Raw genomic sequence first — 20,763 nt, 5'->3', positions numbered from 1 at the left:
ACTGTAATGACAGACCCTACCTCAAATCTGAGAAAGAAAAAAAAAATGGTCTCTCTGAATAGGAACATGTCAAGAGACATCCCAAAGATCCAAACTGGCTATCAGTGATTCTGATAACAGAAGGGATAAAAGGAGATGCAGAGATTACCATTTTGACTTTCAGAACTTTCAAGTACTTGTTTAACCAAGGCGAGTCGAGAACAGGCTTTCGGAGGTCATTTTTCCTGGGTACCGGGAACAATCTAGAGGATAAACCTGTGCCCCCTTTCCCCTTGGGTACTCTTCCCTGCTCATTGTAAATCATGGCCCTCCACCGAATGAATAATCCCTAATTTCTGTGTCTCTCTGAGTTTTAGTCAGAAATAGCAGCAAGTATCCTTGCAATTCAGCCAGCAGGACCCATTTGTGCGCCATTATTTCCTTGCACTGTTCTGCTATCCAGCCTCCTGCTTGTCGTCTTTGAGCAAGATAGATACGGGTGTCACAGAACAGCAGTCGGATTCTGGCTAAGGGTTGGACAGATGAGCAATAGATAATCATGGCTGTATTCTTATCAGTTGAGCAGCCCTGTGAGTCAAAGGCTTCCCATTCTTATCTCCTTGCCACTTCTTTTTGTAAGCTCCCCTTCCCCCGGCTTGCTTACCTTTTACCTCATGGTGATAGTAGGGCAGCTTTTATCATAACATGAGATAGGGGATGAAACACTAGCTTGACTGAGTGCACACTTTTCCCCTTTTCCAACAGTCTTTTGAATGATCCTGGGCAGGGTATTCAAACAACAAATCTTCACATGAAGGGGCTTTAGGATCCACACTGTAATATCCCTTGGCAAGGGCCGTTGACTCAGTGGCTCAACTTCTAATTACCAAACCTCTGATACCAGCCCTGGATGTGGCATTAACAGAATCACAGTCAATGACGTGCTTTTGCATCTCTAAAGCTAGCTGGGTTAATTTCATGAGCTTTGTCTTTGGAGCAGTGCACAACACATTTTCTCCTCCTATTTTCATTTCATAGATCTCAGCTTGGTACCTAATCATATGTATTTGGCAGTTGAGAATGTTACAGGTCAGAGTTCCTGCTAGAAAAAAAAATGTCTCCCCAAAGTAGTCAAACAGTATACTCTTCTGGTCATTGGGAAGTGCTTTAGGGGCTAGAACCAATTTAGACTCTCTCTCTAGAAAATGGATATCACAGATAGATCTGCTCCCCAAGTATAAAAATCAGGTACAAAATATTGTAAGGATAAGAACAAAATTAACAAACAAGGCACTAATCTGTTACCTCTGTAAGAACAGGGCAAACTGCTGAACTTATGACACTGCACATACAACTGCAGTGAACAACGGTGCAGCAAGAAAGAAATGAAGACAGTGCAGGCAAACAATCTTTACACTAAGAATGTGCTGACATCCTAAAGATGTGGATGTTGACCCAGCCAGGACAGGGAAGGATGTAAAGCTCAGGAAGGTGGGCTGGCATCAGGCCTTTTGCAGTTGAGGTCCCACTGGTTACTACTACTACTGTAATAAGGATCTATCTAACAAACTACTGTATGTTATGCTATTCAGGTCTTAAATTTTTAAATGCCAAAATAAAAAAAAGGAAGCAATCTTGAAATACTTACAGGCAAAGGCACAGGCATCACCATACTTCCACCATAAACAGCAGGCACATAAAGGATACCAGTTCCAGTGTGAGCATCTGTTCTCTGGATGGGGCTTGGTGATTTACCCAAAGCTTGGTGAGCACCCAGTGGAGGTGTAAATGGCCTTAGGGGGTTGCCAATTAAAACAGAAGGATTGGGCTGAACTAAAAAAAGAAAACAATAATGTTAAAGATAGCACTGCTTTCAATTCAATCTTCAAAGACAATTCTTTACCTGGTACTGCGCTTTGGTCTTGGATACAATGTCAAAAGATTTATCAGTAATACATTTTAAATACAGAGATGTTGTGTTATGCAAAATGCTGTAAAGTCCAAGTACCAATGACTACATAAGACAGGCTTCTCTGGTTTTCTACTAAAGAAAATGCATAATGCAACACTACACCCATGCTTTCATACTCATATGGGATGCAACAATGTGACATGCTTATTTTGCAACACTGATATCCCTCAGCTCCCTAACTGACAAGAAATACAAGTCCCCTAAGTTGATACTCCTAGTCTTTCAAAACCTCAAAAAAGTATAATTGTAACTTGCAAATGTGCTTCTGAAATCAGAACTGGCACAGGAGGAGGTAAAGATCTAGTAAGCCAAAAATGTAGCACTAGTAGGCAATCAAACAATTAACATTCCTGTTAACATTAGCAAAAAGTGAACAACCTAGTATAACATTCAAAATCTGCTTCAGCTGAGTCATACTAAAATACTCTCTCACTGGGTCAATTTAGCACTGACTGCCTACAGCTAATGACATGTTACAGCGATCACATAGCAAACAAATACAATACAGCTACAACAGGTAGTCTTCACAAAACTGAGCTGAAGTTCAGTCAAGATAACTGATGCAGTGTACTCATAAAATATAGGATTAAACTACAGGTGGACTTCAAATTTCAAAAAGCAGACTGATGTCCCTGGAAGCTACCCCACATCCCCAGAGATGTCAGTTGAAAGCTCTGGTGTAAAGAAAGAGCAACTCATATCACATTCTGCTCTTTCTGGGGGAGAGAGAGAGAAAAAAAAAACTACTAAGTTTGCCTAGACCCCTATGCTATATCACTGAGTGGATCCTAATTAAGTCTTCAATATGCACAATGTCACCTAAACAAACCCTCACAGTGCTACCAAAGCATATCCTAAAGGGGGAGGGGGGAGGCAAATTAATATAAGATTCTTCTCAGACACTTATCACAAAACACTCCTGTGTAAGCACACCTACTACAACCATACATGTTCAAGTACGACCACTGCGGCAGTATGAACCATAACTAAGATAATCAAGTAACTAGTATGCTTACTCCCCCCATCAAACATGCTGGAAAGGATGTTCTGTTCTCAGGACAATGCTAGGATCAAAGGAGAGAGGTCTCCAACAAAGGGAAAGCATTCTCCTTTGAAAACAGTTACATAAGACTAGATAGGAGACATGGAGGGAAGGACCTCAAACTGCAGAACCGATCTTACTCAAGCATCTATGGTTATGGTGAGTAGACTGCCGATTCTCTGCTCCAACCAGGCCGAATACATAGCTGAAAGTCTCAAAACTTGGCTCATGGCAAGAAGGTATCCCCACAATGCAGTGGTGCAATTCCACAGATCTTGTAATATGTACACTATATATATATATATATATATATATATATATATATATATATATATATACACATATATACATATACAAATATATACTATAGTAATAGAAGGAGAAACAAACTGAAACAAAGAGCTCCTGAAGGTAATAAAAACATCCACCAGGTAAACAAGGAGTCTTTGGCAGGGGGAAGGAGGGAGGGTTCGTAAGAATGAACGGCAAGATGGATAACAAACCTGGAACGTTATGGTTGAGTACATAACTTCTTTATGTTATGTTGTCCTACCTCGCCTTCATTCTTACAATGATGGGACAGCATCCCTAGCACCTTTACCCTGGGTGGCTCACGGGAGTACACCTTTAAGTACTGTGGAACCAAAGGAGGCCCTGTCCCTGGAGGTCATATCCACTTTGTAATGCATGATAAAAGTATGTGGAGTGCTCCAAGTAGCTGCTGCACAGATATTATCCATGGGAATTCTGGCTTGAAAGGCAGATGATGTAGCCATTGCTCTAGTGGAATGAGCTTTCACTTTGAAAGGTAAATCTCTGTGATTTGAGATATAAATTAATGCAATACAATTTGAAAGCCAACTGGAAAGAGTAGTTTTAAAAGCTTAACTACCCTTTTTTTTTTGCATCAGAGAAGGATATGAATAGTTGGTCAGATTTTCTAAAGTTTTTGGTCCTATGCAAATAGAATCTGAGTTGTCTATGCATGTCTAGTTGATGTAATTTGTATTCTGTCTTGTTGCTATGATTAAGAAAGAACACTGGAAGGTCTATAGATTGATTTATGTTGTTTGGAGAAGAGACTTTGGGTAGGAAAGAAGGCTTAGTTCACAAGGATACCCTATCCTTATGAAAAAATCAAATATGGTGTTTAATAGAAAGAGCTTGCAACTCTGATACTCTTCTAGCAGAACTTGCAGCCACTTGAAACCAGGTCTTCCAGGAAAGGAACTTGAGGTCTGAAGATGATGAGGGCTCAAAGGGTGGTAACGTGAGACGAGAGAGAACAAAATTTAAATTCCAAGGAGAAAGGGGCTCCTTAAAGGGAGGTCTTAATAAGGAGGCACCTTTTAAGAAGGCTCTACACAGCCTGTGTGACATTAAGTTGGAGATAGAATCACAACCTTGATAGTTGCTGCAGCTGAACCTTGCTGGAAGAGTTCCACCAAAAATTCCAAAATAGAAAAAGTATCAATGTTCCGCTTTTGAGCCCAAAAAAAAAACCTTTTCCATTTGCTAGAATACAGTTTTCTAGTGGAAGCTTTATGAGAGGACATTAAGATACGTTTGACTGCAAGAGAGAAATTGTGAAGCCTGACTAAATTGGGAAGTGCAGCAGCAAAGCTGTCAATTTTAGGGTGTGGAGAGAAGTATGAAGCTCCCCTGACATAGGAGTCAGCAGATCTGGCACTGGGTCCAGAGCCCAAGGCTTCTCCGGAGGATGAGGGCAAAGGAAGGGGAACCAAACTTGGTGAGGCCAGTAAGGAACAATGAGAATCATCCTGCTTCCTGAGTACTGTGCTTTCTGAAGGACTCTGGGTATGAGAGGGAATGGAGGAAAAGCATACAGAAGTCCTGAGGGAGAATTGTGAGCAAGTGTGTCTCTGTCTCCCCTGGAGGGGGGATTAGGGTAAAGTAGTTGCTGCACTTGGCATTCATGGGAGTGGCAAAGAGATCACAGCAAGGCTGACCCATTGTTTGGAAAATAATTTCCACTACATTCTGATTGAGACGCCACTCGTGAGGCATTAAGATTGCTCTGCTCAGCTTGTCCACTATCACTTTGGACTTCCTCAGAATGTGCATTGCTATTAGAAAGTGCTGGGAAGAAACTGCCCATTGCCAAACTCTTACAGCCTCTCGACAAAGAGGGTAAGATGTGTCTCCCTCCTGCTTGTTTATGTACCAAACCACAGACATATTGTTTGACTGCATCGCAATTGTCCCTAGAGGGAGAGAGTCGTTAAGTGCTTGCAATGCAAGAAGCACTGCACTCATCTCTAGGACATTTATATGCAAGTGAGCCTTGTGTTCCTGCCTTATACCTTTGACTGTTCTTCCCAGACAATGCCTCCCACCCTATCTGGGAAGCGTCCGTAGTCACTGTAGCTATGGGTTGATGTGGAACAAATGGTCTCCCTATGGTCACATGAGTGGAGTGTATCCACCATCTTAAGTCTTTCTTGCATGATTCCGTTAATCTAGCAGGTGAGACATTGGAAGCTCTTGAAGTGACCATGGGGAGAACAATAGCCATTGAAGGATCCTCATGTGCATTCTGGCAAGAGGGACCAGTGTAATCGTGAAAGCCATTGTTCCTAGTAATCTTAGAATTATCTTTGCTTTCACTTTGGTCTTCAGAAGGAGGTGAAGTATCTGTTGTCTGAGTGCTACAACTCTTTCTGTTGGAAGACGTGCTACCATAGAAGAGGTGTCTAGATATGTGCCTATAAATGTAACATGTTGACAAGGCAACAAAGCAGATTTTTGAAAATTGACTAATACCAAGCTGATTGCAAATGTCCAAAGTTAGATCCCTGGCTTGTTGGAGTAGATGCTTGGAGGTGGCAGATAGGAGCCAGTCGTCTAGATAGGGAAACAGAGCCGTAACTACTACCATGCATTTGGTGAACACTCTGGGGGTCTGTTGTCAGACCAAAGGGCAGAGCTCGGAACTGGTAATGACTTGCTCCCAGCAGGAAGCGTAAGTACCCTCTCCTCAATGCCCTGTCCATTTTTATGTGGTAGTAAGCATCTTGAAGGTCTATCGAGCACATCCAATCGTCTTTCCCTAAAAAGGGAAGTATAGACTGCAGTGTCACCATTTGGAACTTTAACTTCTCGACAGATTCATTTAATTTGCTTAAGTCTAATATGGGCCTCCAGTCCCCTGTTCTTTTTGGCACCAAAAAGAATCTTGAGTAAGTTCCGAATCCTATTTGGTCTGCGAGGACTTCTTGGATGACTCTCTTGTGCAGCAACTTTTGAATCTCTATGGTTGCTTGCTCCCTTAGATTGGGTGGAACATCTGGGATTGTTCTGGTCTGTGGAACAGGACTGGAAAAAGGGATAGAGTGTCCTCTGGATATTACTTTTTAGTACCCATTTGCCTCTTGTGATATTTTGCCAGGCTTCTGGTTACATGGATAAACGACCCCCGACTGCCTCCAGAGTACAGCAGTCAGGCCTCCTTTCAGGAGTGCTGATAAGGGCATCCGGAAAAAGAATCATGGTCACCCTAGTTTTGCAGACCCCCTCTGCCTCGGGGGCGGCGTCTACCGTTATTGCCTACCCCTTTGCCCCTGGAGAAGGAATCGCCCCGTACGTCCTCGAAAACTCTCTGGGATCTTTTGAACCACATTTTTCCACTCTTCTGGCCATTAGGATAAAGTCTTGAAGGTACAGAAAAACATACTCCAACGGCAGAGAGAGTTTTCCCTTCCTGCTCGCACTGGGTTAGAGTGTGTTTTACTTTGGTCCAAAGAGTGGGGAACCATCAAAAGGGGCGTTAGCAAAGGTAGACTTAAAGGGCACTGCAAAACTGCACAAGCGCATCCAGGAGTGTCTCAAGGGAAACTCTGGAAACCACTGCCCTACTCGCTCCATCTGCTGCATAGGATATGAGCCTCATGTAGGAGTTGACAATGGAATTTAAGGTAGACAGCTGGGAGGAGACCCTCTCATTCACCCCGGCAGCAAATGAATCCTGTAGAGCATCTCTTAGCTCCTTCAGGAGATCTCTCTGTAGCCTTGTAAAGTGGGATAGGCAGTTCAGCGATCGCAGTGAGAACGTCTCTGATGAAAAGACACACTTCCCGTATCTGTCCACTGTTCGAGTGTGTTTATTCGGAGGATGAACAGATGAGGAAGTCTCTGCAAGTTCCTTCTTGGTGGCTGGTGCCACCACCATAGCATCTACAAGTACCCCCCTTGGTTAGATGATCCTTTCACGAAGGAGCTGACAAGAATTTGTTTGGCCTCCAAAGGACTGGCTCCACAGTGTCAGGTGACTCCCATGCCTTTCGACTAACCAGGTCCATTAGCTCATTGAAAAGTGGAGACACCCAGGAGGCTGAAGGTTGAGATCCAAAAGTCTTCAGGTACACTGACTCCTCATCAGAAGGGGTGGTGGTCTGCCAGCCATCTCTCTGCTTCAGAATCTCTAGAATATCTGCAAATGAGATATCATCAGAGGATGACCATGGGGACCCTTCCGACTCGAGGTCAGTGTCTGAAGTGACGGACTCATCTGGGGAGTCTACATGCTTCCTCTTGCAAATTTTTTTCCGAGGTAGCTCCTCAGAAGGATATTTAGGGGAGGCCTAAGAGGAGAGGGGTTCACCCATTGGGGGATCCTGAGGCTCTGGATCTCTGCTGTCCTGTGGAATGTGTGGTGCTGGGACAATAGCCGGTGCCTTAGGGGGATGAGTACTAGTATCCCTCTGTGGTGCTGAATGGGAAGACAACACGCTCATCAGCTCAAAGACAGATCCCGCTGGCTCCGGAGACTCCCTCGGCTCCGAGGAGACAGAGGAAGGCACCGGAACCAATGAGACTGGGCTTGAGGCCGATGTAGGAGCCAAGCTAACCCGGGCCGATGCCCCAAGGGGTAGACTCGGCACAGAAGATAGGGGCCAAGTATCCCCGGATGGCACCGAGAGAGTAGGAGCAGATGTTGGCTCCGTGAACACCGAAGGGGGTCCAGGAACCAACAAATCCACAGTAAGCAGTATCAAGCATTCTGGAGGATATAATTGGTACAGTAGGCTCAGAGACCAAATGGGTGGGAGCAGAGAACAATATAGTCAGCACCGGCGACTTTAGGAGTCGGCACACCACCTGTACCACGTCATCGTCTGATAAGCTCCTGGTGGACCTAGAAGATAGGGACAGACAGCGAGACCTGTGCAGAATTGGAGATTACATCGGAGAAATCGGTGAAATATTCATGGGCCGGTTCCGAGTAGCGGTATCTTACAGCTCAGAGGACTATGGAGCTGAAGTACCAGGCTTGTCAACTAATATGACCTCCGACAGCTCCAAGGACTGTGGAGCCGAGGAGGTAGTGGCCTTGGAAATTTTTGGTAGTTTGACTGGAGGCTCCGACCGAGCTGATGTTGCAGATGAATATCTTTTTTGAGACTTTTCCTTTTTAGAAGAAGAAGAGGAGGAAGAACTATGGATAACTTACTCAAAGGTTGGCTTTAACAGCCCTTTCAGAATCAATTTGTTTCTCCTTTCTTGAAGTACTCTTGCACTGAAAGAGTGACAAAAAGTACAGTCTTCTTGTAGGTGAATAGCACCAAAGCAATAAATGCATATTAGTATATCATATATCAGTGATGGACATTTTCTGTGAGCACTTCTGGCATTTTTTAAAGCCTGAAGGTTTATTTCTCTCTCTTTTGGATTTTAGACATAGTTAAGGTAAGACGGCAAAAGCAACAACAAGAACAATTTTGCTATTGAACAGCTAAAGCTACACTGAAGAGTAACTACAGGAAACACAAGGAAAGACAGTGAGGGAGAAAAAAATAGGGCCTCTAACTTAAACGGTCCTATTTTCTGGACAAGACAACAATTATCTATAAGCTCTCTAACTTAAATGAGCAAATAGCTCTCTAATGTAAACGAGCTACTGAAAAACTTGACAGAAACAGCCATCACTACAAGGGATACCAAAGTAGGGCTACAAGACAATGGCAAAAGCCATGCCAAAGGGGATAAAACTATCACTAACAGTAATGCAACAAAATGCACAATTAATTAAATATAATTAGAAGATAAGCTATCTATTAGCAAATATAACAGTTTAGAGGAAAAATCAGAGAAAAATTTTCACAACTTAGCCACGGCCAAGATGAGTGCATCCAACTTTGTAAAGCAGCAAACGAGATCTGGGGAATTGCACCACTGCACTGTGGGATACCTTCTTGCCACGAGCCATGTTTGAGACTTTCAGCTATGTATTCGGCCGAGTCGGAGCAGAGAATCGGCTCCGAACCCATCATTGTAAGAATGAAGGCGAGACAGGACAACATAACAAGTACTTTTCCACTGTAAGGATTGCTGCAACAGTATGAATCAAAACATATGGGAAGAGTACTACAGCAGTAAATCATCTAGCAACAGTATTATGGAGGGGAGCACATGCCATCCAGCACTGCTGTGGCAAATCCCATCCTGTCTCTGGAAATAGTGTTCACACTGAAATGTCTGAAGAAGGTATGAATGGATGAATACGTCACAGCCTCAAAAACATTCTGTAAGGCATTCCTTGAAAAAGACAATGCAGTAGAAGATGCCCTTGTGAGGTGACAGACCCTGTAAGGTTTTACCATTTTGATCAAATAAAAACAATATAGTCTCCCAATAATCTGGACAAGACTTGTTAAAATATCAGGTATTTGTTGCTTGTTTGACATGAAGGATAAAAAAAGTGCTGATCGGTATGTGGTTTGTAAGATGACATTGGTGATCAAGAAGAGGAGGATGAGTGTGAGGGTAGCACCAGGGATCAAATGGTGGAAACTGAAAAAAGGTAATTGTGAGGTGGAGTTCAGGAAAGAGTTAAGACAGGCACTGGGTGACAGCGAAGAGTTACTGAATAGCTGGGTAACTACAGCAGAGCTAGTAAGAGAGATGGCTAGAAAGGTGCTTGGTGTGACATCTGGAAAGAGGAAGGAGGACAAGGAGAAGTGGTGGAATGAAGAAGTACAGGAGAGTATACAGAGAAAGAGGTTGGTGAAGAAGTGGGATTGTCAGAGAGATGAAGAAAGTAGACGAGTATAAGGAGATGAGGTGCATGGCAAAGAGAGAGGTGGCGAAGGCTAAGGATAAGGTATATGAAGAGTTGTATGAAAGGATGGACACTAAGGAGGGAGAAAAGGACCTGTACTGATTGGCTAGACAGAGGGACCAAGCTAGTAAAGATGTGCAGCAGGTACGGGTGATAAAAGGATAATGAGGGAAATGTACTCACAAGCGAGGAGTGTGTGCTGAGCAGATGGAAAGAGTACTTTGAGGGGCTGATGAATGAAGAGAATGAGAGGGAGAGAAGGTTGGATGATGTGCGGATACTGAATCATGAAGTGCAGTGGATTAGCAAGGAGTAAGTAAGGATAGCTATGAAGAGGATGAAGAATGGAAAGGCAGTTGGTCCAGATGACATACCTCTGGAAGCATGATGGTGTTTAGGTGAAATGGCAGTGGAGTTTTTAACTAGATTGTTTAATGAAATCTTGGAAAGTGAGAGGATGCCTGAAAATGGAGAAAAAGTGTTTTGGTACCGATTTTTAAGAATAAGGGTGATGTGCAGAGCTGTAGTAACTACAGAGGGATTAAATTGATCAGTCACAGCATGAAGTTATGGGAAAGAGTAGTGGAAGCTGGGTTAAGAAGGGAGGTGATGATTAGTGATCAGCAGTATAGTTTCATGCCAGGAAAGAGCACTACAGATGCGATGTTTACTCTGAGAGTGTTGATGAAGAAGTACAGAGAAGGTCAGAAGGAGTTGCATTGTGTCTTTGTGGACTTAGAGAAATCATATGACAGGATACCCAGAGATGAGTTGTGGTATTGTATGAGGAAGTAGGGAGGGTCAGAGAAGTATGTAAGAGTGGTACAGGATATGTACGAGGGTAGTTTGACAGCGGTGAGGTCTTCCGTGGGAGTGACGGATGCGTTTAAGGTGGAGGTGGGATTACATAAAGGATCAGCTCTGAGCCCTTTCTTATTTACAATGGTGATGGACAGGTTGACAGACGAGATCAGACAGGAGTCCCTGTGGACTATGATGCTTGCAGATGACACTGATCTGTAGTGAGAGTAGGGAACAGGTGGAGGAGACCCTGGAGAGATGGAGATATGCTCTAGAGAGAAGAGGAATGAAGGTCAGCAAGACTATGACAGAATATGTGTATGTGAATGAGAGGGAGAATAGTGGAATGGTGAGGATGCAGGGAGTAGTGGTGGCGAAGGTGGATGAGTTTAAATACTTGGGATCAACAGTTCAGAGTAATGGTGAGCATGGAAGAGAGGTGAAGAAGAGAGTACAGGCAGGATGGAGTGAGTGGAGAAAAGTGTCAGGAGTGACTTGTGACAGACGAGTACCAGTAAGAGTGAAAGGGAAGGTCTACAAGAGGGTAGTGAGACCAGTTATGTTATATGGGTTGGAGACAGTGGCACTGACAAAAAGGCAGGAGTCAGAGCTTGACGTGGCAGAGTTGAAGATGTTAAGATTTGCACTGGGTGCGACGAGGATGGACAGGATTAGGAATAAGTACATTGGAGGGTCAGCCCAGGTTGGAAGGTTTGGAGACAAAGCCAGAGAGGCAAGATTACGTTGGTTTGGACATGTGCTGAGGAGGGATGCAGAGTATACTGGGAAAAAGATGCTAAGGATGAAGCTGCCAGGTAACAGGAAAAGAGGAAGGCCTAAGATAAGGTTTATGGATGTGGTGAGAGAGGACATGCAGGTGTGGTTGGTGTGATAGAGCAAGATGCAGAGGACAGGAAGAAATGGAAACAGCTGATCTGCTGTGGCGACCCCTAACGAGAGCAGCCGAAAGAAGAAGGTATGTCTGAATTCCTTTGTGTGATTCATGTAAAATGTTAACTAGTTACATCATAAAAGAACAGAACTTTTTTGTTCTGCTGATTTGAGAAAAAAAACATTGAAAGCTGAAGAGCATGATTTAGTGCCACTTCTGATGCTTTTGTAATGAACAACGGACTGATCATAAGGGCCATCCTGCCTTTGTGGAAGACCATGTTCTGCTGATTTGAGAAAAAAAACATTGAAAGCTGAAGAGCATGATTTAGTGCCACTTCTGATGCTTTTGTAATGAACAACGGACTGATCATAAGGGCCATCCTGCCTTTGTGGAAGACCATGTTAGGCACTCGCTCTACATAAGGCACTGCCATTCTCAACATACCTAGCCAAGGTGACACCTACCATAAAATCATACACCATCCACAGCATTCTGTCATGAAACCACCCAAAAGATGTACCTGGGGACAGTCTCCCACCACTTAAGTACATGGACTGGATCATCTAAATTTGAAAATTATGTACTTACCAAGGTTAGAGCTTCATGACAGGAATGGTCAAAGTGGGCGTCTCTCACTCCAGAATCTACAGGGTTTGCCAAGTGTAACCTCCTCTCCTCACCCCCAGAATGCACCACACTCCCCCTCCCTCCTCAGCAAGTGTGCTTAAGTGGATGTGCATGTGTATCAGGCCTAAGGTGAAACAACACCCCCTGCAGGTCTCAGAGACAGTTGAGACGGTTTCACTATAGGAAGTGCTATGAAAAAGAGGGGGAAGGCGAGAGGGGATGCTGAAGTAGACAGACATGGACTTTAAAGGTCTAACATTATGTTAAGTACAGATAACTTTCATAACTTACTCCCACAATCAAAGTGGGTGGTCTGGATCATGCAAATCCCCAGCTACTGCACTTGGGTAGATTTGTGACAAAATGCAACAGATGATGGTGGCTTCAAAAGCTGACTTAGATCTAGAGATCACATTCAGACTACTGTGTTCTTGGTAACGTGCAGTGAAAACCATGTCATCGCACATAACATGTTACAGTTACTGGAAGAGCCAGAGAAGCTGAGCTAGGTCTTGTGGAATGTACTTTTTTGGTTTGTGAGGTAAAGGGTTGCTGCTACTACAATAAGAGCAGACTGAATTACTTTTAGATACCCCACCTGTGGAAGAGTGACCTTGGACATCTTTTGGCCGAGACTGGCAGGAATAATGGGGGTGGGGAGGGGTCGTCACATTTAATCATCCTTCCTGAGAACTTTAGTTGTGTGAAACCTGTATTTGTATATATCAGAAAAGTGTGGAGAGAAAAAAAAAAAAAACATTGGAAGGTTAACGGTTTGGCTAAAATTCTAATCTGAAACCACTTTTGGCAAGAATGTTGAGTTAGTTCTCTCACAGACTCTGTCTCTATCAAAGATAATGTATGGTGGTTGAGAAGATAGAAGAATTTCTGAAATTCATGGCCTGAGAGAACTGTTACCAAAAACAAGACTTTCCAAATCAGAAACTTTATGGTTTGCCCTGGCAGCTGGTTCACGGGGAGGAATCAATTTTTCTAACTCTTTCAGATTCCGCAGACAAACAGGGTCTCTGAAAGGCGGTCTCAGAAAAAATGCTTCTTTGAGAAAAGCCTTACAGACCTTCAGGGATGCCCAAGAAGACAGACTGATGCTCTGACGAAAACCCAGTAGAGCTGCAAAGTATACCATCAAAATAAAGTAGCTGGATGCATGACCAAAATGAGTTAAAAACTGTATAAAGGCAGAAACATGAGCCACAAATGGACCTATCCCCCTTGTTCAGCTGATCAAATGGCCAATTTTATTCATTGCTCTTTATAAATATTCTTAGTATTAAGCTTTTGGGCAGCTGTCAGGATACAGACTACCCTAGGCAGGTGTGTTGGGTCCCTAGCCATTAATGTAACTATAGAAACCATGCAATTAATATGACAAGAGCAAAGATCTGAATGAAGCTTGCAAGAAGGATGGAACAGGAGACCTCAGTGTGGCCCAAGAAAAATAGGATTCTCTATCAGCTGAAGCTGTAACAAGGGAAGCCATATTTATAGGGGCCACAATCAAACAACGAGAATGTCTCTGGCCTACACAACTTGGCTTTCTGTAAAAACATCAGTATCAGTGGAACAGGGTAATACACGCACAGTAATCCAGGGTACTACTGCTGTAGAAAAGCAGCTTTTAGGATTGGTCTCTCTTGCTGTATTTGGAGCTGGCCAGGTTACAAAAATTTGCACCAAGACTCTCCCCACAGCAGAAACATAAACCAAACCACTGTCTGACTGAGGGATTACTCTTGTAGAATGAACAGACATCTGCTTGGACATGCAGTGCTACCAGAAAGCAATGAGAGTTCATTGCCTATTACCACAACCCCCCCACCCTGCATGACTTTCTTCCATCTCCTATACAATATCAATAGGCTGTACAAGAAAATCATGGCAAAAATTAGGAGGTGCAGTACCCAGGAGGATAAAAGCACTCTCAAAATAAGCAAAACAACTCAAGAGGCCAAATAAAGTCGACCAAAAGCAAATCTGAGGTAAATTCGGCCTCATAGGCCAAGGACAACCACAAGACATTATTTAGCTATGTACGCAACCCCAAAGGCAATACACACTTGTGTGCAGAGCTCTTTGTTAATGCAGCCACCTATACTGCACCAGAAGATACAGCAAACCTACTGGCCAACAGCTCCAACTTTACTCCCCTCTCCCCCTCAATCTTCTCTCATGAAATACAATCAAATATAACTTCCCCAGCTAGCACTAGGGAACAGGTCCTTAATGCTCTAAAGCAAAGAACACTGCAAAAGTGGGCCCAGACAGTATCCTAGGATGCCTTCTAAATAACATGAATCATGACCTATCAAGCCTTCTGGAAATGCTATTTAACTGTAGCTTCCAAACAGCCTTGGTGATTCACAAACGGAGACCAGCAACAGTCAACCCTCTGCACAAAGTGGGCCATCTACAGACCCAGAAGTCTCACTAGTCTCATATGCAAAGCCATGGAAAGAATTATCATGTATATGACAAATTATGACAAAAGAAACATCCACACACTGGATCCAACCCAGTTTGGTTTCATCAAGGGCAGGTTGTGCCTACTGAACCTGGTGGATTTCTTTGAGAAGGTCACCAAAACTAAGGATGAGGGAAAATGGTTCACGCTGCCTACCTTGACATGGCCAAGGCATTTGACACAATACCCCACTTGGGCAATGTTGACAAACTCAAGAGGTTAGGTATAAACCCTTATGTCACCCAGTGGATAGCCAACTGGCTCACTGACAGGACCCAGGAAATAAGAATTGGGGAGTCCACCTCTACACAGAGGACAGTTACAAGCAGAGGCCCTAAGGGACTGGTCCTGGGACAGCTCCTTTTTGGCATTTAAATTTCTGAAGTCAAGGCCAATGTCAATGGCCTCTGGCTGACTAAATTTGTAGACGAATGCAAACTAGGAGCCATCACAGAATGCCTCACTGAAACAAAAGTTCTCCAGTAAGGGCTAATGCAGACAAAAAACATTTTGCCAGAGCCATAGGTGAAAACTTAAATGCAAGAAATGGATAATAGTATCCTTCTGGAAGTCATCCACCCCTGGTAACTATCATATTGACAATACACCCCTAAGAGTTAACCTGGTAGGCAGGGACTTGGGGACACGTGTGTAATCTAGCCTTTAACCATCACAAGTCTACAGTAGTGAGGAAATCATTCTACATCGTGCAACTTATAAATACAAGTATGGTATAGAGGTCATTGTCCCACTGCATTTGGCATTCATTAGACCCATCATGGAGTACATCTTTTGTTATGTACCTAACCAGGCATATCCAACAATTTGAATCTCCACAGTGGTTCATCACTAAAAGAATATAGGGTGCGAGTAACAAGTCCTGCGCAGACTTCTCCAAGGACCTATCCCTGTACTCTGTCTCCTACATGCTATTGAGAGGAGATCTATGCCTGGCATATAAGGCATTAACAGACCCCATCCTGATGGACATCTTGCATATCCAAAAATCAGACAGCACCAGAATTACCAGTTATAAAGACTTGAACCTTGCCTGTGATATAAAATGAACCTGCTGGAGAGACAGGTATGTATCCCATAGACTACCCCTTCTCTGGAACAAGCTTCCCATCCATGTGAAGCAGAGATCCTACCTAACTCAATTCATGTGTAATTTGGACACCTGGATGAAGAACAGGAAATTCATCCCCAGCTTGCCACTTATGTCACTAATGGACACAAGCAGCCTGTAAATGGTTCATCTCCAGGGCCTCTGTTTGTAAATATTTCATCTCCCAAACCTCTGCTTACACTTATCAAGGGTACCAAAACTTGTCAAAGAATCTGGATCCATACCTAGGATTAAAAAGGCCCTTGTGGTGGTTAGTCTAGTAAACACTTATGAACATATGTCAGAATTGACAGTAGCTGCATCCTGGGGAAAGATGTCCTGCAGTGCCTCCAAGGAGAAAAAAAATTGCCCTTACCTCCACAATGTGTCTTGTTCCCCATAACAGGGCAAAAGCATCTATGGTGATAACACTGGAAATGAAAGAAAAAAGGGAAAAGGTGTAGCCCTGCAATAGATTGTTCTGTTGTAGCCACAATCAGTGGTCCATGTGGTGTGCTTGGTAAAGATGCATAGTTTGTGAAAAAGGGTCCAGTATCAGAGATCATATGACCCTTACCTTCCATTTTAGAACTCTCATGAAAAAAAGCACAAAAAGGATCTAAATGAATATTAGGCCATGAGCCCTATAGCCCTGAGAACAAAGGCTGCCCACAGGGTGAATGAGGATAAGAGAAGCCAAACTTTTGTCTATAAGGACTGAATTCCCTCCTGTGTGACACAGGCAATTTTGGTCACTCTGTTCATGTGTCAGCCAAGGAAGACCAGTGCTTGTGACAGCTCCACATAAGTATTCACCAATATCACTATGGGAAGATATACCTGCAATAAGTAGTTCCTTATCTAAGTCAGTGACTCCCTTCTGTGGAGACAGCTAGGAGCCAGATGTCAAAGTATGGGAATATCTTCATTCTGTGCAGCCTCCAATGAACTGCTACTGTTGACATTGACAGGACATCTGGAAAAGGAAACTAATGTGGCGGGGAGGAATAAAGAAAATTAATTTGCTTCTGAATATTACTTCCCAAGTCTATATGTCCTGCACGAAGGCCTGCCACACCTTCAGATGGAGGGGTGTGCGACTCCCAAATGTCTTCAGAGATGGACAACCAAGCAAATCATCTGATACTCTGTGGCAAACTGCTTGAGGAAGGCCTATGGAATACTAATTTTGTGTAACTCTTCTGCCTCTAGAATGGTATCCATCTAGGAAACTCTACCATCCTTGAAAGTTTCAATCTCATTATTGCTTGAAGGGTGGCTATTAGCCCATTTGAAACCAGAAATTCTTTTCACTCTAATTGCATGAGAAGGTCCTTTCACACCCTAAGCAGTTTATCCTTCATTTGTGGTCCCAACTACAAAAAAGACTTATCATAAGGGTGCACACGTCTGTAAAACTGAACAGCCTTAGCCAGGCACTTCACTGCATGATTATGGCTGACACTGCTGTTCTCACTGCTTCTTCAGCAGCATTACTGCAAAACTCATGGAATATGACAACAACACTAGCCATCGTTAGCAGGTGTGAGTCTAGCTTACGATGCAGGTCACTATAAGCAACATTTTCAACAATTTAGTATTCATTCTGCTAGGCCACAGTGAGGATGCATAATGTGGTCAAGAATTTCAACACTCACATGGTTAATGTACTCAAGCTACAGTCACAAACACGCTTACCAAAATGATTCACAGTCTCAGATTCTTGGCAGAAAGATCTGGTCTCCTCAGAAAGAGCTCTATCAACATTGGGCTTTTGCCATGTCCTACTCACTACTACATCAAATTGATTACATGGCTGCTAGGAGGGACCACCTGAGATGTAGGTGGGGCATGGCAATCCTGCAAAAAATCTTCTAAAGGGGATGGTGGGTTCTCTGGCCACGAACCCCTCTGCCACATTAATGTTAATACCTAATCAAACTTGGGATTGCTGACAGAAGATTGGAAGGAAGCAGCCCCTTCATCCAAGTAAGGATGTCTAATGAGGACGACTCCAATGCAGAATTCAGATGTCTCCTTTTACATCTCCTCTATGTAGGCAGGGGACTTGTCCAAGTGCTCAGCAGCTCCTAGCAGTTTTTAAACCACTGAAACCCTTCTCAGTAAAAGGCAGATGTTTTATGGAGACACTGAGATTCTTTGCTACCCTAGCTTGAAAACTCTTTTTTGCTACTATGGGAGAAGGCAAAAGCCAATCCTGATTCCTAGGTGTGCACTCTTTCTCTGCACTGCATTTTTATTTCTGGTATATGTAGGAAGACACCCTGTTAAGATCAATTTATTTCTTTCAGCATTCTTGAACAGAAATTTGTGAATATCTCACAGGGGGCATCCATATGTTCACATTCCAGGCTCGTGATATAAAATTTACATGCAACCTGTGAGATGAATCATATGGCTACATTAAGTGTCCTTCCCAGTGGCCTTTTTCTTTTACCGCACTCTCACTACTTATACCTGTAAAAGAAAAACAGAACGATTTGACAAACTGTAAGATGGAAAACTAAGTTACCAACCAACTTACACAGAAACAAGAAAATTAAAGCAAAACTGAGTATATGTGAGTGACTTTGCACTAACAATTACCAGAAAATAACCTCAATCAATTTTAGACAACTGACCTACATGTATTTAGGAGAAGGAAAAGTTACTTATTAAATATCAATGAACAGCAATTTAAGTCTGGGATAGCCCTGGATGTATTCAGTCCATCAGTAAACAATGCCTGGAGAAAGTGGGAAATGGGGTGCATTATGGGAGAGAAGGGGCAAGTAAGAGCTTAAGAAAGCCTGGTAGATGCCAGAATGAGGGCTTCTTATGTCAATTAGTCTTACCACTAAAGCAGATGGCTTGATCAAGTAAGATCCAGTGTTTTTCAAGAAATATACTACATAGGGGTTTGAGTCTGAATGCTCCTCCGGAGAAAAGCTCAACTCTCCCAAACTGGCATTTTTTTCCCCAAGAAAGGAAAGCACCTGCTTCCTTATTGATCTCAAGTGCAACATTCCTTTCGATAATTGCTTCAATGAAGTCAGAGAGTTGTTAGCTGTGATCCTAGAGCAGGGAAGCTGAAATAGCAGACAACTAAGAAATTACCTTGTCAAACAAGCAGATAGGTAAAGGAGAGCTTGAACTAAAGCAGCCTTGGGAAAATGCCATTACTTCTGCATCAAAGTGACAGTCTGGTCTACTTTACCAGGTAGAAAGTTTCTAGTCTTACGCTTTCTGATAATTGTAATGATCCTAAGAACCTCAGGGAAGGACAGTCCAGGCTGCAAGTCTTAGGTCAGGGTGTGCCAGGGTCCCTTCCTGCTACTATAACAAGTGGTTGCGAAAGATGGAGAAGACTCCTTAGACTTCATCTGCTTAGTTCTAGCAGCAAGGAAAAAAACTGTGCTGCTCTGGCTACAGGGTGCAATCAAGATAAATTTGCCTCTTATCCTGCACAGCCTTCTTCGTACCTCTGCATCAGAGGTGGGGGTGGCAGGGGGAGAGAGGTAAGGCATATGAAAGGCCTATTTTGGAAACAGAAAACTCCACAGACAAATCGGTATTTTACAGAATACCTCTTAGCAAGAGTTGACAATTTGGTTGTTCTTTCAGGAAGCATGCTGGCCAATCTCCAGAATGCCATGAAGCAAAGTGAATTTCTGGAATGACTCTGGTTTCAGCTTTCATTTATGGGGGAACCATTGAAGGCTTTTTAGGCCAAAAGAATACAATAAGCATGGAGACAAATTAGAAGCTATGTACTTAACATAACTTGGCATCTGTGCTGTCCATTTTCATTCTTCCTCACGAATGGGTCTAGGATCCAGTCCTCGCATCTGACTTTGCGTCTACCACACTTCGGATCTGAAACTCAAGCTCCTCCCTCTACCCATAATGCTCCATTTCATAAGAAACTCCTCAGATCGAGTTTGCTGCCTTACTCCTACAATGTTATAGAGATAGATCAGACACAAGGAAAGCCTGAGGCTCAAAACCAGGAACATGAAGGCTCCTGTACATCAGCCAAAGATCTTTCTAGGAGTGACAGGGCCAGGGGATGGCTGGGAGGGAAGGTGAGGAAGAATGAAAATGAACACCACAGATGCCAACTTATGGCAAGTACATAACTTCTAAATCTGATGTTGTCCATTTCATTCTTCCTCATGAATGGGTCAGAGTCCCCAGCTATGAAATTCTCGGGAGGCTCTCAAGGAAAGACATGCTGGAGCACTGTCAAACTAAAGGAAGATCACTTCTAGAGACAATATCTAATTTATAATGTGCAACAAAGGTACGAGTCTTTGACCAAGTGGCTGCAGCACAGATTTCAACTGAAGTTCTTGAGGAAAAAGCAGATGAGGTAGCCATAGATCTTGTGAAATGAGCTCTAGAAGGACAAGGCAACTCCAAACCTTTTTGAGAATAAATCAGCAAAATACAGTTGGTGATCCATTTGGCTACAGTAATTTTGGAAACTGCTTGACCTAAACGGCTAAGGGAAAAGGACACAAAAGGGACTTCCTGTACCGTTTTGTTCTGTGAAGAAAAAACATAATTGTCTGATTATCAAGCAGGTGCAGCATATATTCACCTTTATTAAAGTTTAGCAAGAAAACTGGTAACTGAATAGACTGGTTAGTTATGTTAGTCTCAATAGCCACTTTAGGCAGAAAGAAGGAAGGGTCAGTTCGAATAGATACCCTATCCTTATGGAAAATAATGTAAAGAGGCCTAGCCTATATGGCCTGGAGCTCAGAAATTCTTTTA

At 43.2% G+C, this 20,763-nt stretch overlaps 1 protein-coding gene across 1 annotated transcript in view; it reads right to left on the bottom strand.

Moving 5' to 3' along the window:
• Nucleotides 1-20,763, bottom strand: part of HELZ (helicase with zinc finger) — a 3,197,037-nt gene that overhangs the window by 721,942 nt on the left and 2,454,332 nt on the right. Inside the window, exon 24 of the mRNA XM_044085095.1 lies at nt 1,628-1,812. Coding sequence (XP_043941030.1) covers nt 1,628-1,812 — 185 coding nt within the window. The remainder of the gene's footprint in view (nt 1-1,627; nt 1,813-20,763) is intronic.

The sequence above is a fragment of the Protopterus annectens genome, chromosome 10.part0, assembly GCF_019279795.1.
Source record: "Protopterus annectens isolate FY-2018-M chromosome 10.part0, PAN1.0, whole genome shotgun sequence".
Lineage (NCBI taxonomy): Eukaryota > Metazoa > Chordata > Ceratodontiformes > Protopteridae > Protopterus > Protopterus annectens.
This window is presented reverse-complemented; position numbering and strand designations above follow the sequence as displayed.